This window comes from Fusarium fujikuroi, chromosome FFUJ_chr11, assembly GCF_900079805.1.
Source record: "Fusarium fujikuroi IMI 58289 draft genome, chromosome FFUJ_chr11".
NCBI classification, from domain to species: Eukaryota; Fungi; Ascomycota; class Sordariomycetes; order Hypocreales; family Nectriaceae; genus Fusarium; species Fusarium fujikuroi.
Window position 1 is genome coordinate 729760 of NC_036632.1, and position 16545 is coordinate 746304.

General features: G+C 38.1%; 2 protein-coding genes and 1 non-coding gene; 1 reads left to right on the top strand and 2 right to left on the bottom strand.

Annotated features, from left to right (window-relative positions):
* Positions 1–10140: 10140 nt before the first annotated feature.
* Positions 10141–12148, top strand: FFUJ_11499 (uncharacterized protein; the record flags this gene model as incomplete). XM_023570404.1 has 3 exons in its annotated part: positions 10141–10795; positions 11583–11640; positions 11842–12148. The coding sequence occupies 3 exons, from the start codon at positions 10141–10143 to the stop codon at positions 12146–12148; spliced, it is 1020 nt and encodes a 339-aa protein (XP_023437522.1).
* A 473-nt stretch (positions 12149–12621) lies between these two features.
* On the bottom strand, positions 12622–12737 carry FFUJ_scaffold13.rrna1. Its single transcript, XR_002792858.1, has one exon. It is a non-coding gene; the product is annotated as a ribosomal RNA (ribosomal RNA).
* Positions 12738–13510: 773 nt separating this feature from the next.
* On the bottom strand, positions 13511–15399 carry FFUJ_11500 (uncharacterized protein; the record flags this gene model as incomplete). XM_023570405.1 has 2 exons in its annotated part: positions 13511–14419; positions 14470–15399. The coding sequence occupies 2 exons, from the start codon at positions 15397–15399 to the stop codon at positions 13511–13513; spliced, it is 1839 nt and encodes a 612-aa protein (XP_023437523.1).
* Between the last annotated feature and the right edge of the window lie 1146 nt (positions 15400–16545).

A 16545-nucleotide genomic window follows, 5' to 3' on the forward strand; every position in this document is an offset into this window, starting at 1 on the left:
TTTTGTGGCTGGGCCTGAAGCTGCCATTGATACTTTTACAGCGCCAGCTTTTATTAAAAAGTAGACGGCACTAGCAAGTTGAGGTGCAGGACAGTCGAGATTTTTTCGCAACGGGGCATGCTTGGGCTAGCACAATGATCGCAGGAGCAGCACCGGGCTAAATCGGAGCGAGCATCTCCTGGCTGTATAGTTTCAACGCCGATGCTTCCAGCAGTGGCGCGGGAGAATTATGTTAGGATTTAGATACCGTTGCTGCTCACAATTGCGTAGTTACTGTAAGGAGTTTGACCCATTCCTATTAAACGGAACATAACAAGATTGGCATCGGCCCGGCAATTAATCCGGCCAAGTAATAGTTATTATATTACATAATTTATTACGTAAGTATATAAGCAGATCTTATTTAATGCCATAAGTAATATATAATATATAATTATACTTAATTGCAGAGATATACAGCTATAATATTAACTAATAGGTAAAGGTAAGGCTGCTATATAATAAAGGGAAATCCTATAATTAGCCTAATTGCTATTAAGTAAAGTATATAGATATTACTTACTAATAAAAGAGGGATATTATAAGATTAATTAAATAAAGGAATTAATTATGCCTTTTAATAAAAGGAAGGGTATATTATTAAAGAATAATATATATATAGCTATTATATAATATAGTAAATAAATATTATAATAGCTATCTCTAGCTAATATAAATAAATATTATTCTATCTTACTTTTACTTTTATAAATAAGACTATTATTCCCTTAAGGAAAAAGGTTAAGTAAATAATATAGTAACTCTTATATATAGTATTTAGTCTATTTATTATAACTATAAAAGAGAATTAAATAGTAATAATATTTATTTATACTTTTATTTACTTACCTATTTTAATTATTAACTTTATTATTTATTTTATAGGTTATAAGCCTAAATTACTTTATTTAATACTTAGTTTTTATAATTAAGACAGTTTATTACCCTTAGCTATATTAATAAAACTGCAGTATATTAGCTTTATACTTTAATACCTATTAATATAATACTAAACTATATAATTAATATTATAGTTAATAAATAGTTCTATATTAAGCCTTTTAATTTAAGAAAAGGTAAAGTACCTATCCCTGGCACCTTTTAAGCTTTTATACTAGCCGCTATAGCTAATATATTATCTATAAAGGCCTAGTTTTATTAAGTTCTTACCCCTTATAAGAGTATTTATGCTAAAAGTAAGGCAATATAACTTAAGCACCCTAATTCTCTTTAGACTAACTTTCCTTTAATAATAGCAAAAGAGGATCTTAAACTGCCTAATATATTAAGCTTACCTAAATATCTAAATACTAAAGATAAAAGATTTAACTTTACTATATTTTAGGTCCTTAAAGACTTTTATTATTATTAGTAAGAATATAAAATAGATATAAGACTAAATAGTCCTTAATATTAGGTATATTTTAAAAGACTGCCTTATATAATAATATTATATATATAATAGAGAATCCCTTTTAAATAATCTATATAGTTATAAATAATAAATAATCCTATATTTATAACTCCTCTATAACAGTTTATACCTTCTATTAAGTCTTAATGGGATTCTATATACCTTTAAAGGCCATTATAATAGATATTACTATTTAATTCTATTTCTATTATCTCTTAAACTAAATAGTAAAAGTAGACTTTAATAGATAAATATAATCTTAAAATAAAGAAATATAAAGAAATTATTAACCTTAAAGATTTTAAGATTCTAATTAATAAAGATTAATATCTTAAAAAGGCTAAATAATAGCTAATCTAGAAATTAATAATTAAAAACACTTTTATAAGTACTGGCTAGGAAATTGACTTTAGCCTTACTGCTTATAGAGAAGTATTTCTACTTAATGTAATTATTATAATATATAAAGGAAAGGCTTTTAATATTATTTAATAAAGTAGCTATAGATTAACTGCATTTAAGTGCCTTAAAGAGCGATTTTCTAAATCCCTTATGCTATATAAAGATAATATACTGGCTAAATTTAATATACTTAATATTAAAAGCTAGACCTATATACCTACCTTTATTAAAAAGTTTTAATTAATTATCTTTTTCTATATAAAAGCAGGAGATATACTACTAGATAATATTCTCTTATACTATCTTTTATAAGCTATACTTTTAATTAAAGAAGATTAATTTTATTAAATCTATTAACTTTACTATAAGGGACTTCTTAATTACAGTCTATATAATTATCTTAAGGATTTTATATAGTATATAAATAAAATACAGCTTTAATTTAAGCTATAAAGTAAAAAGAAAAGCAAAAAGAAGTTAAAGAAATAAGACTTTAACTCTTTAGGCAGCTAAAGCTTACCTAATAAATAATAAAATAAATCTATAAAATCTAGTATTATATATAATTACTATAAGAAAAAGGGGCATAAAGAAGTAAAATATTAAAAGAAGTATAATAAACTTAAGCAGAAGGAGAAAGAAGTAAAGTTAAATATATAGAAAGTAGAGACTAAGCCTACTCCTAATAACCTTCTTAATAAACCTACCTTCTTTACTGTATATATAAAGTAGTATATACTTAAAGAGCTTAAATAAATCTACTAAGAATTTACTAAAAATAACTTTATAAGTATAAATACTAACTAATAAATATATAATATTAAGGTATTTATATATATAAAAGGTTATAAGGAGTAAAAGTACCTTAATATATATAATAATTTAAAGGAAGATATAATAAAGGCAGTAAATAATATAGTTAATCTATATAATATTAATATACTAAAATATAATTTATTACCTAATTTTAATAATAGAATTATAAACCCTAATAACTTTAAGAAGTTCTATATAAATAAAAGCAATAATAATATATATAAAGATCTTAATTTACCTAATTATAAGCTTAAAAGATCTATTAAAGATATAATTAAGCCTTAAAACCTAACTAAATAGAAATACTAAAATACTATATCCCTCTCTAATCTAAACTTAGGCATTAAGTATATATCTTTAGCAATAACTTAGCCTCTTAACTTATTAAGCCTTATATTAAATAGAGAAGATATTAATAAAAGAGAAGTCTTAATTTATATTATTTAGTCTTTAAATGCAGAATCTAATATACGCTATAATTAATAGCTTTAAGATATAAATATTAATATATATACTATTAATAATATAAAGTAATTCTATAATAAAAGGTAAAAGCCGCTTAATTGTAAGTTTCTAATTACTACTAGTAGAGGCATTATATACCTAACTGCAATTAGGTAAGCTTATATATAGATTCTAGTTAAGGGAAAACCTATTAATATAAAGCTAAAAGCTGCATTATTAATTAAGATATTTCTATTAAATATATTTTTAGGTAAAAAAATATATTATAATAGTAACTATATAATTAAAAATAATATCTTTAATATATATAACTATAAAATTACTTAACTAGATATTCTTACTTATAGGTTTCTCCTTAAGGTTAAGGGAAGTCTGCAATTAAAGGTCAGACCTATAGCAATAAGTATATTAAGCTATATAGAAGATACTTAGCTATAGTACTGCCAGCTTATATATATAAGCTATAAAAATATAATATATATAATAAAGTGCATAAAAGGTATAGGTAATATAAAATAACCTTAAATTAATCTATATAATATATATAAATTAGCTAAAAGCATTAGATTTACACCTAAAACTATTTAACCTTAATCTAACCAGGCACTTAATTATATATATATTAATCTTTACTTCTTTAAGCTACTAATAAGCTTAAAGATATAGTATTTATACCTTATGACTAATAATAAGTTCTAATTTAAGAAAGGTGGTACTCTATTAATAAAGGATAGAGCATCCCCTTTTATATAAATAACTATTATATAATAGTACCTCTAGACTAAAAAGTATTCTATTATTCTATATAAAGATATAGAGGGAGAATTCCATAATTATCTAATTTAAGAATTTATAAGAAATACCAGAATTCATTATAAGACCACTTTCCCTTATAATTATAAGTAAGTAGGATTTTATAAGTAGGCTAACTAAATTATTCTTAAAAAAGGCTATATAATTATAATTAATAATCTTAATATCCCCTTAAAGCTTTAAGGAAAGGTATTATTATCTATAATTAATATTATAAATGTTATAATAATAAAGATCTAAATAGATAATAAAGATATTTAAATAACTCTATATAAGGCATTTTAGAATAATTTTAAGCTAAGAGATAATAAACTAGATATCTTATATCTATAAGCAATTAGCATAAAATATTTTATTAATATTAAACTAGAGGATTATATAATATTAAATAAATTAACTCTATATATATAAAAAGGGATTTTAATTAAATTTAATAAATAATTTATCTATAAAATCTACAATCTAGCAATAAAAAGGATTTACTATACCTCCTATATTATTTTTTATAAGCAAAGTAGGCATAAGTATAGAAATAAAATTAAGAGATTATATCTTAAGGGAGTATTCTAATATAAGAAAGATAACTTTACTCTTAATATAGCTATATAAAGCCATAAGTTCCCTAATCCTCTAATACTTAATACTGCTCTTAAGTAACCTAATGGCAAGCTTTAGTAAGATATAATAATTAATAAGCTTATTAACTTATTTAAAAAAGATATAATCTATTTTATAAATAAAGTAAAACTCCTAAAAGGTTATTAACTATTAACTATAAAATAGGTTATATATTATAAATATAATAAATACAGTTAAATTATTAAATATAAGATATACCTTATTATAAGAGGATTTTAATAAAAGGAAGGCATTAACTTTAATAAGATATTCTCTTTAATAGTTAGACCTATATTCTAGAGGATTATAATCTGCATTTTAGTCTAAGAAGAGAAAGATCTATTACAGGCAGATATTATAGTAGCCTATCTTAACAGCAGCCTAGATAAGCTTATTTATATTAAGCAGTTTTTAATACTAGCTAAGTTTATAAAGTCACTAAGAGGCAAGGCATAAGCTAAGAAACTTAGCTAGTTTAAAGATATAGTTATATTACTAAATAAGGCATTATATAGATTAAAGCAATCTAGAAGATAATAGCAGCTTAAATTTAATAAAGAAATAGGCAATATTGGCTTTAAGTAGCTTAAAATAGATATATTAATATATATTAAAAAGGAAAAGGATTAGGTTATAGCAATATATATTAATAACATTCTCTTACTTACTGATTCTAAGAAAAGCACTAATAAACTCTATAACTTAATAGAAAATACTCTTAAACTTAAAAAGGGAAAATTCCCTAATTATTTCTTTAGTATTATAATTCAAAAAACTAATATAGGTATCTCTATTTTATAAAATATATATATTAATAATATCCTTATAATAACTAGACTTAAAGTATATAGGCCAGTCAGCATGCTAATAGATATAGGATTATATCTAATCGCAAAAACCTTATCTAAACTAACTAATAATAAAGTATATATACTATTTACCTGTTTTATTAGTAAAATAAACTATCTTATAATATAAATATAACTAGATATTATATTTATAAATAGATTATAGGCTTAATTTATTATAAATCTAACTATAAATTACTTTACTTATACTAAATAAATTACTTAATACCTTTATAAATATTATAATTTAGGCATTTACTATAATAAACTAACTGAAAAACAGTTTAGTAATAGCTATAAAATTTATAGCTATACTAATTCTAACTATATAGAAGATTTAGATACTAAAAGATTAACTGCCAGCTATATCTTCTTTATATATAAAGGTCTAATTTCTTAAGTATTATAAAAATAGAAGATAATTACTAAATTAATAATTAAGGCTAAATATTATGCCCTATCTATAGCTATATATAAAGCCATTTAAATATAGGGATTTATAGAGAAACTTAACTAGCCTATTAATAGGCTAATTATAATCTTTTATAATAATTAAAATGCAATTAAACTAGCATATAATGCAGAATTCTATACCTATATTAAGCAAATCTATATTAAGTATTATTATATATATAAAGCTATTACAAAAAGGCAAATTAAGGTAGAATATATAGCTATAGATAAGATAGCAGCAAATAGGCTAATAAAGCCACTTACTAAGCTGCAGTATAAGAAATTTATCTCCCTTCTTAATATAAAGAGATATAAACTTAATAATCTGCAATAGACTTATTAGCTTAAGGGAAAGTATTAAATAGAATATAATAAGATTAGCATTAGCCTAGTAATTAATCTAGCTAAGTAATAGTTATTATATTATATAACTTATTATATAAGTATATAAGCAGATCTTATTTAATACTATAAGTAATATATAATATATAATTACACTTAATTATAAGGATATATAACTATAATATTAATTAATAAATAAAGGTAAAGCTACTATATAATAAAGAGAAATCCTATAATTAGCCTAATTGCCATTAAGTAAAGTATATAAATATTACTTATTAATAAAAGAAAGATATTATAAAATTAATTAAATAAAGGAATTAATTATGCCTTTTAATAGAAGAAAGGGTATATTATTAAAAAATAATATATATATAGCTATTATATAATATAGTAAATAAATATTATAATAGCTATCTCTAGCTAATACAGATAAATATTATTCTATCTTACTTTTATTTCTATAAGTAAGACTATTATTCCCTTAAAGAAAAAGGTTAAGCAAGCAATACAGTAACTCTTATATATAGCATTTAGTCTATTTATTATAACTATAAGAGAGAATCAAATAGTAATGATATTTATTTATACTTTTATTTACTTACCTATCTTAGTTATTGACTTTATTGTTTATTTCATGATTCCTTTGGACTACCCTAGACTAAGGTGGTATATGGACATTTAGTTAGAGCAGGCGACGATCTAGCAGCACCGAAAAGCAAAGAGGACGTCTGGTCGCGACTTAGCCTTGCGTCTGTGAACGTGAACCCTTCCAAGTTAGGCTAGGCCTCACATTTCAGGGTCCAAACACCAACGACGGGACTCCCGAACTACAGGGGCGCATGGCTTGTTGTCTCATAGGGCAACAGCTGTTGCGTGCTGTGGAATTAACATACTTGGTTTCTAGGAATACAAGGTAATGAAGCCTTGACGTTGTCATGCTTCATAATGAGCAATCCACTGATTCTCTCCCGTCTCTATAAAATCAGCCCTTTCAAACAGTAAGAATGTCATGGCTATATGACAGATGATTCAAATCTTGTTACACAGTGAAATCGTCCCTACAGATTGTCTGAGACACAGTCTTGTCGTGACATCTTATCTTTAAGATACGAAACGTTTCCAGTTGACTCAATCTTAGAAACATCTTAAGGTATCTTAAGATGTAACCAGTCATGTCTGTCGTCGTCAAAAATATTGACGCACCGCTTTAGTAGGTGAATCTTCTTTTTCAGTCAAAGTAGACGATTAATTTGTGAGCTTGATAATAAACCGTTGATCGATTTCAGGACTGTCGTTCATTCCTTGACGAAGTCTTCTCTTTTTCTATTCTCACTGCGCAACCTGGCACGATCTAGATGGTGCACGATGCCCATCTTAAGATTCATGGCGCGAGGCCAACATCGCCTGTAGAGGACAAACAACCGGCCCCAGCGAGCAAGCGCGGACGCGAACAGAGTGATGACGAAGAGGAAGTTGTCCGAAGCGGTCTAAAACTTGGTTTATCGGGTTGTCTGGTCCCGGACACTGAGCTGCTGACAGGCTCGCGTGTCATTTCAAAGAGAAAATAAAGAAACGGCAACCAAAATGTCTTGCGAATCAAGATGATCAATGTGGACACACACAGATTGGTTGCATCTTAAGCTGGATCTTAAGATGAGCGTTAAGACGGCCCGGATGTTAGGATGCCTGACTCCAGTGACAAGGATGCGGATTTGGCCAATGACCCGAATGCTTTAGGTCAAGACCACTGTAAACCCCACTGAGAGAACACCAGCACAAGTCATTTTGATGAATCTGTAGCGCAAGTGTGCTTTACAAAGGAACCACGAGAGGGTAGTCAAGAATTGGTATAGAGAGATTCAGAACGATGACTTTGGAGGGTACAATCTTTGCGCATCAAGGTCTCGGCGCTGGTGGGTCATGATCCCAAATCTCACACTGACCTGTCTTTTCACAACAGAAAAGACGTAGGCTAGTACCTTTGACGACAGCGAACATAACAGAGCTGGTCTGTTGTAGACCCTTGGCGCCGTGACGGACGTTCTACTCCGGACCGGGACCGAACACATAGCAGAAGCAGATACAAGCCCCCATGGAGATTGTCAAGACCTCTCTGATAAACGGCCAGAGGTACTGTCCAGTGCTTGAACTACTGTCAACCGCTCTCAACTGTGGCTGGTTTCGCAAGTTACACAGCAGTAGCTTGGCACACAGGCCACCAAAAGTCGGGGAGTCCTGGACTGCCCACTTCTAGCTGACAGTCCATTTCCCGCTCCTCTCCCCGTTCTACAATGGCTAAATCTATACGATGTCAGTTGGCGTTTTTAGTGAATCGACTTTGGATTTGCTCAAGATTCAAGGTCCAAGATAAGGTTCGGGCCGTAGATCTCACTACATACGCCGCAGTGAATCAGGCACCGATCTGATCCATCTCAAGATGGAGTCGGTGGGGCGGTCAAAGCCCGTCTTTACTTGGATTCTGTGGTTGGAAGTTATTGAGGTTTATCGCTTGTGCCAACTCTCGTCCTGTTTGCCAATTACGAAATTTCTACGCTGTCTGCCATAACGGCTGTCTTATGCACGATGCCGCGATATGATATGGTCAATCTGTATTGTTTTTCTTGTCATCATGCTAGAGGAAGCTTTCAATGTGCTTCAGAAGGTCTATGGACAGTCGACGCAGCAGGCTGTTCAGCGGGCGTGGGACCAGTTGCTGCAAGAACTCGGCCGAAACTCTTCCATCGATAGTGGTTGAGGGCTTCTTTCACATCGGTCAGATTTATGCTTCACATACCGTCAAGTCTCAACAGGCCGCGAACTGGTCAGACAGAGTCGTGGATACAACATGGGGTTGGCAACAAGTCGAAAGTGCATGGCCATGGTTGTAGGTGAAAGAGTAGACGATGGGACAAGTAAAAAATACTTGTATCAGAAACGTATTTGCGGATTGGAGCACTTGTCTTTTGAGTCAAGTCGGATCGAGCGTATCATGGCACGGTTTCGCAATCGGGCTCTCGCGACGGGGAGATGATAGGCGCGGGCGCCTGGTCGTCACACTCAGAGGGACTCGATCGTGTAGGTAGTATAAAGCTCGCTGATGGTCATCTATTGAAAGAGTACGGGTCGGATCCTTCTGTCTTGTCGGCAGAGGAGGCGTCGAGAGGGTCGAGGCAGTATTCGACAGTGTGGAATTTGAGCTGATGCGCGAAATGATGGCGGAATCAGTGCGCGAATATATACGAGCACACGTTAGGACGATAGAAGGATGTGAAGGATACGACAGTAAGAAAAGAGCAAGAGCGAGGCGAGGTGCAGTCCATGCCATGGGCTGCTTTTCAGCTCCCACCTGCAAAACAGACCATGCCCTGAGTATCGCTAAATTTACAGTGGACTTACATGCGCTAATAGGCTACGTTCTGCCGTAAGTGAGCCCCGCCTCTCACCGAATTGCTCCAGGGCTGCCTGCATCAATCACGACACGACATCTCTCCATCGAGGACATTATCACACCTGCTCCTACATCATACAAGACCGACACGGTAACTGTCATGTTGTTGATAAGTGTTTAGTCTCATTATCCTTCTTTTGATTCCAGAATCAACGCGTCAGTCACCGTATGTCAGCTGATCTTCGCTTTGTCGGCTGCTCGCCCACTACAAACAACATCCATCGGTTTTCATCTTCTCAGCGTTTGCCTGGAAAACACAATGTCGGGGACCTGCATTAGCACAACTGAAGTCATTTGCTGGAGAATGGGGCGAAAGAGAAGGTGAAATGTTCAACATCCTTTGTTTCTCGCTCCCTCGATTTTCTCGACTTTCCAGCTTCATCGCTTTGCCGCTCCATGCTCCATTCCACCAGTGCCATCATTTGATACCACCAACTCTCTGCTTCTCATTGTACTTCGCACACTCACTCACTCCCACTATGGGCACCGGGAAGCGTCCGCTTCAGGCGTACGTTGAAGAATACGTCGAGGAGGATGAGGAAGATTCAGATTCCGACGTCCCTCTGAGAGAAACGCAAGCGAAACGTCTCAAACGGTTCCATGAACCAAAATCACCTCGCACCATTTCTTCCTCACCACCACTTCAGCCCTCGCAACCAGCACCGACAGCTCAAATCCAGCCCGCAACTCAACCCAGTGTTACTGCGATACGAAACGAGCGAACTCAATGCCACGCTCGACGACCTAGACCCCGAGCCCCCATCCCCTCAATTCGCACTCAACTCCCTGCGACAGCGGTCATCAACAATGCAAGGCAAGCATCTCGGAGCTTTGTCGCAGTCTCAGAACTTTTCGGACCTGCAGCTACTCCTACTACAAACACACTGCCCATCGACGGTATCGACTTGAATCCTCCTCAGCCGCGCTGGCCACCACTACCCGACAACAACATACCCCATGCCTTTTTATTTTACGCTGAAGAGATTCGCATCGTTGTGAACATGCTTTGTGGCACATGCATTGATCGCGAACTATTCTTTGAACTCATCCGACATCAAGACACCACTCCATCCGCAAGGCCCGTCTGGACTATCCCAGAGATATCAGAGCAAAAAGAGATCGGGTTTCTCTGTGGTAAGTCCCCAGTTCACCACCATCGTCATGTCTAACGTATTCCTGCAACATTCCCGGAACAACATCACTCGATACCAATGTGTGAGCACTGCCTCGCCTGCGAGTTCCTCTACGTTACCCATCGGGTCAAATTCAGGAGCGGCCCTCGGGTGGATGCGGCGTTCTATTGCGTGACACGGGAGGGCTATCCAGCTCGGCACTCGATGCTCTCTGTATGCCGACATAGATATAGAGATCCGGAGTATGTTCAGAGAACAGAGCAGGAGTTACTCCTGAAGGTACATAATAGCGTGCGTGACTTTTGCTGGCGGCTTGCAGCGTGGGTGTTTAAAGATGCATTCTATCGTAGGACGGATATGATGGACAGACAAGCGTTGTTTCGGCTTTTTGAGGGTGCTGTGGCACGTTAAAAGGGATATCATTCGAAGAGTTGCAGAGATTGTTTTGCGCAAGCTGACACTGATTGAGGCAAGACTGAGATGCAGGCATCGGAACTGGAATATGAGGTGGTTACTCATTGACCACTGGTTTTGAACAAGAGCCACGGCTGGCATGGGGCCCATTGTACTGGCGTGCTTTGGCCTTTGGTGCATGGTCTCATGATGGTATTGAGACGTGGTAGCGATTTGAAGATGAGCACTTGTGTAAGAGAGGAAAGCTTATGGAAAGCAGGGCTTTGGTGAGAAGAGAAGAAAGAGTCTAGCCATTGAATGATGAGACATTTACGCTTATGTGTCAGTAGTAGTCCAATACGTTCGTAAGTTCTATCTAACACAAAGTCATCCAGCAAAGGCCTCTGCCGCTTTGCTTCGTGAAAGGACACTGGCTACTTATGAGTGTGAGAGGTATGTTTTGGTCAGAGAAATGTCTTCGGCGGCACAATTTTAAGGGTTGTAAAGTAATGGTCCATGACGAGAGCTGGAGGTTGAATCAAGAGGTAAAAATTCAGCTACCCTTAATCTTTCTGTAACTTGGACGCTTGAGGCGCCAGGGCATTCACCTGCGGGGTTCAGAATGTTGCTGAGAAGTGAAACTAACCAAACCAGCAAAGAACGCATCTGCGAATTGGTAAAAACATACCACGTGCCATGTAATGGAGAGGCAAAGCAACTCATAATCTTCTCAGTGGCATGGGTGCCTCAAGAACAAGAGCCTTCAGAGCAACTTGGAGCGACTTGCTCTTTTGCTTGTCACTTAAGGCGAAGCGTTCTGGTCCTGGGAGGGTTTACCGAACTAGGCTATGGATTTTGTGTTTCTGAGAGTCTTGGTACGTTCGAGATCAGAAGCCGCAGTTACCCCCTTGGCCAGTTCGACAGCATATTGCTAGGACTGGCATTTGAGGTTTCTAACTGACTTACGAGGTGTGATTTCTGAGAAGGTCGGAGAGTAATGCTCGGATCGTCTGTCTCCCATCTCGATGCTGCGGTATCATACCCTGTAGATTCCGTCTGTTTCGCTGAGGATATCTTGATCCTTCATTACGAGCTTGCCGTCGGCGAAGAACTTTAGGACACTCGTCACGATGCTTGCCCAGGTCTAAGCCCATCATCAGCCATCCTTCCTATTCCCACATACCGTAACAAGAATTGAGAATCAGCAACCTACTTTCTCAAGCGAAGATACAATGCCCTATGCGTTCGCAATAGCAATCGGACATGGAACAACAGACACAGTCCCCCCACATGTAAACCTTGAGTGATCCATACCGAAACTCGGTTAAGGAGCCAAAATGAAGATTGTGGAAAAAAGAAAAAATGATGTATTTGATTGAACAGGTGAATCGTATGGCGGAAAAAAGAGGCACGTTCACTGCTACGACAGGCAAAAACATACAACAGCAGGGATTCGCTGGTCGTCACCGACCCAACTACTGATCTGCCGATTAGTGGCTTGACTATGGGAGAGCAGACGGGATCCCGTATTTTCCACTACCTATGGTCGTATGTGGTAGAAAGTTGGTCCATTTGCAGTCATATTGAGGATCAGCTAGGTTTCGCAAGGGATAGACAGCACCCTGCATCATTGACTGTGGTCGACATCTTCCAATCCAGGACACAATGACAATCTGAACAGAATGATATTGCTTCCGTTGAGGATCGCATTGAAAACTTTTGCGTTAGGAAACATGGACAACCGTTCGACGGTCGCTGATGTTACCAAGTCGCACTGACCCTAGCCGGCGCATCACGGTACTATCAAGAACATATGGATGAGCCTTCGGTGGCGAGACTGTGCTGTTCAGTCAACTCTAGCGATCGACATGGGGCGCAACTACGGGGTTCCGGCCACAGATGTTCCACTGGATGCCTATAGTGATTTGCAGGTGCGTAATTTCTGCCAGATTCCATTCCATCATGTCGGGCTGCTGCTTGAGCCTCGTTTATGGAGACGCCATCGTCGAATGCATTGTTCATTCTATACACATGTAAATAATGTACAGCATCTGGAACCACTCAGATTCCTCCTTCCGTTCGGCACGAGCTCGAGACATCTCTTCAACCCGCGTAGAATTATGATCAGTCTGGAAGTAAAGTCGCTTTTCCCCGCCCGTGTCTCTACCACTACCATGAGCTGTCTTGCCAAGGTACCAGATCTAAGACGGACCCAAAAATAGTTAGTTGCGTGCTCTCTGCATATAACTGTTCAAGTTCAAAGGAAAGAAAGTCTGACAAGACTCTTTCATCCAAGCACTCATCCAACACAACTTGTACTGTCTTACATAGACTGGAGCGCAGTCTTGGTCAGCGTAGCCTCCCACTGCTTGATTCTCTCAGCGGCTTCAGCCTTACATCTCTCTTCACCCCGAATCTTGTCCCCAAGCTCCGTGAGGCTAACATCAGACTCCTTCTCCGCCCTCTCCGCCGTTTCAAGGGCTCTCTTCGCTGCTTCAAGGTGTGTCTCCAACTCAGAAACCTTACGTCTCAGCTCGTATGTGCCCCTGCCGTGCTTTTTGATGAGTTCCTGTCGAGCTTGCTTGAGCTCAGCGATCGTTTGGTCATTCTTCTTTGCGCTGGACTTTTCGGCCTTTACGCAGGCTTCAAGCTCGCGTCGTTGGTTGAGAAAGGCGGTGAAGTTCATTTCGAGAGATTGGACGAGGGTGAGAGGATTATCGGGATCACTCGGTGGTGTGCCGGTCTCTGATGCCAGTGCTTTGTCTGCAGCCTTTGTGTTCGATGCCTCATCGCCTGTAGGTTCTCCAAACTCAGGTTCATCAGGTAAAGATTCTGGGGAGTCCTCGGATGACGAAATCAGCGCGATCTGCTCTGGCTTCTTTGCCGTTAGACGAGGAGAGGCCATGGTAAGTTTCTGCGTCTCGTGAGTTGAAGACTCTGCCGGATTGGGCTTGGAAGAAGGCGCTTGAAGCTGGGGATCAGCGGGGATAGCTTGATCCTTTGGTGTCCCCGTAAGAATCGTGTCCCCGCCCAACCTGGCGTCTCGGGCGAAGGTCAAGTCTTTGGTAGCCATGTTCTCGTCTGCGTCGGCCGGTCCAATCATCTTGATGAACTCCATACGGGCGGTTGCGATGTCGACGAATCGGGGAACCCTCTCCTTAGCCATGAGACATTTCAGAAAGACAAGGGAATAAATCCCGCCACTGGGATTGTCTATGTGAATAGGACCAGGCTGCAAAGAATGAGTATCGTAATCCGTTGAGACTTGGGTGTCCGACTTACTTGTTTCACGAACATCATCCCTTTCATGTTGAGCTTTCGTTGCGATCTCAACCAATCTACAAGTTCCTCTGCAGGCATCTTGGTGAGATGGTTTGTCAAGTGATGGACCAGAGTTGCCTTGCCCACGTCGAGGTGGCACAGCGCCCATTGGTCCTCATCCTGGCTGTAGACGAAGAATGCTATGTGTCGAGCTTTCAGGGCGGGATGTTGAGCGTGGATTTTGTCGGCGTCTGTGAATGAGAAACCGGGTGGGAAGATGTACCAATCTGAAGGGCGGGGGAATAGATTCGCACATCGTGCAATGTCTTGGCTGTCCAGTGCATTGCCGTTTCGTAGGGTATCGATGGTAGCGCTCACAGGTTTGGCCATATCGGTGGTCTGAGGTTGTCTATTAATGGACTCTGTGGCTTCAGGGACTGAGGACGCAGCGATTGTTATTGACTCTGCAAGAGGCTCAGGCGTTGGCTCAGTATTCTCTCGATCAAGTGTTGCTGGCCAATCTTCGCTGCTGGGCGTCTCTTGTCTCTGAGTCTGAAAAGGGGTCTTGGGCACCAGATTCTCAAAGTCAATCTTGTCGAAGATTCGCTGGTGGATCCTTCCGACAGGATCTTGACGGACAAGCTGGACCATCGGACCCCCCTCACTCCACAGCTCGGTGGGATCGCGGTTGGCATCCTGAAAGGCCTTTATGACCTTCCGCATGCCGGCTTTGTTGGCGGGGAGTAGTTTGCCGGCGGATGCGTACTCGGGAGGCCACCAACCGGGATATCCTTCATCAGGCTTGTTTGATTTGCGCGTCTTCTTGTCCTCGGGACTCGGAGGTGGTGAAGCTGATAGCTTTGGGTGCTTTGCGGGACGGCTGGGGGAAGGCGAGCGGCTTGCCTCAGTCTGTGGCCGCTTTCGAGCTTTGCTAGACCTTTTGGGGGGCATGGTATGATCAGGCAGGTCCTGGGCGCTTGTCAGTTTAGTCACTTGATGCCGACTTTACCTTTTGCTCAAGCCCTTCTCCTAACCTTAAGAGACATACAGCGCTTCAGAGATGGCTCATGGCACTTGCTCGCTAGATGGTGTGAGACTGCGCGAAAGAGGCGCGGATGTATACAAGTCCTTCTGAGTGAACTGACGATGTTATTCTTCAGGATGTGCGCGAGGCTCAGGCGTTGTTGTGGAAACAAAAAGCAAACAAACTCTGTCTCTCTTTCGCAGAGCACTGTTGGTGGCTGTCAGTGGATTCCTCAGGCCAAGGTAGCTGTCGCGCAGTGCCAGGCGCGATCTGAGTAGCCAATCATTCAGTTTCATTGTGTGTAACCAAAGGACAAAAGTGATGATCTTCCCCGAGAATGTACTCAATGATGCTGAAATAGACACTTCCAACGTTCTGAGAAATGAATTACTGAGTTGTACGATCAAACGTTTCAGTGATCGAGAATGAATGGAGGAATGCGTCGTGCGAGTGCAATGGTCCCCTACCATCATCGATCCATTCCACGTATCTTTTCCACCGCCACACCCAACCAATAACTCATTTGCAGTAACAAGACCACTTCAAAATCACAAATCCCGCGCCTGCGGCAGCAACGTGAAACATATCCAGCCTTTGACCAACCAAGAAGTTATTAGCCCCCTCGTCTCACTCTAGAGCGTCACTTGCCGATCGCTTGGCCTCGATGTCAATGATCCATTTTACAATGGTATTTCGAGAGGCATCGGTGAGATCATCATGGCCATGGTACGCTGGAAAATCCATGGTAACAAGGGGACAAAAGGATGTAGTCGTGAACGAGATACTCGAGCATTTCGCAGTGACGAAAGGTTTGTGTATGAAGCCAAATCGCCAAGAGCAAAGAGGGCTTATGTAGTATGTGGACAGGTATTGAATACTTCGTCTGTAGCCATCACTCGATTCGTTGCCCATTTAATCCAGTGAATGATGCGAATGCAACAACAAATTCCACAGTTCAGAAATCCAGTTGTTTCCTGTGTCACTACCCGACCAGTCCCACTCCTTCCCACGATAGAACAAGCCAGCCTGAGCGCCATCAACTACCCTAGCTAAAGACCTCGCAGGGCACAACG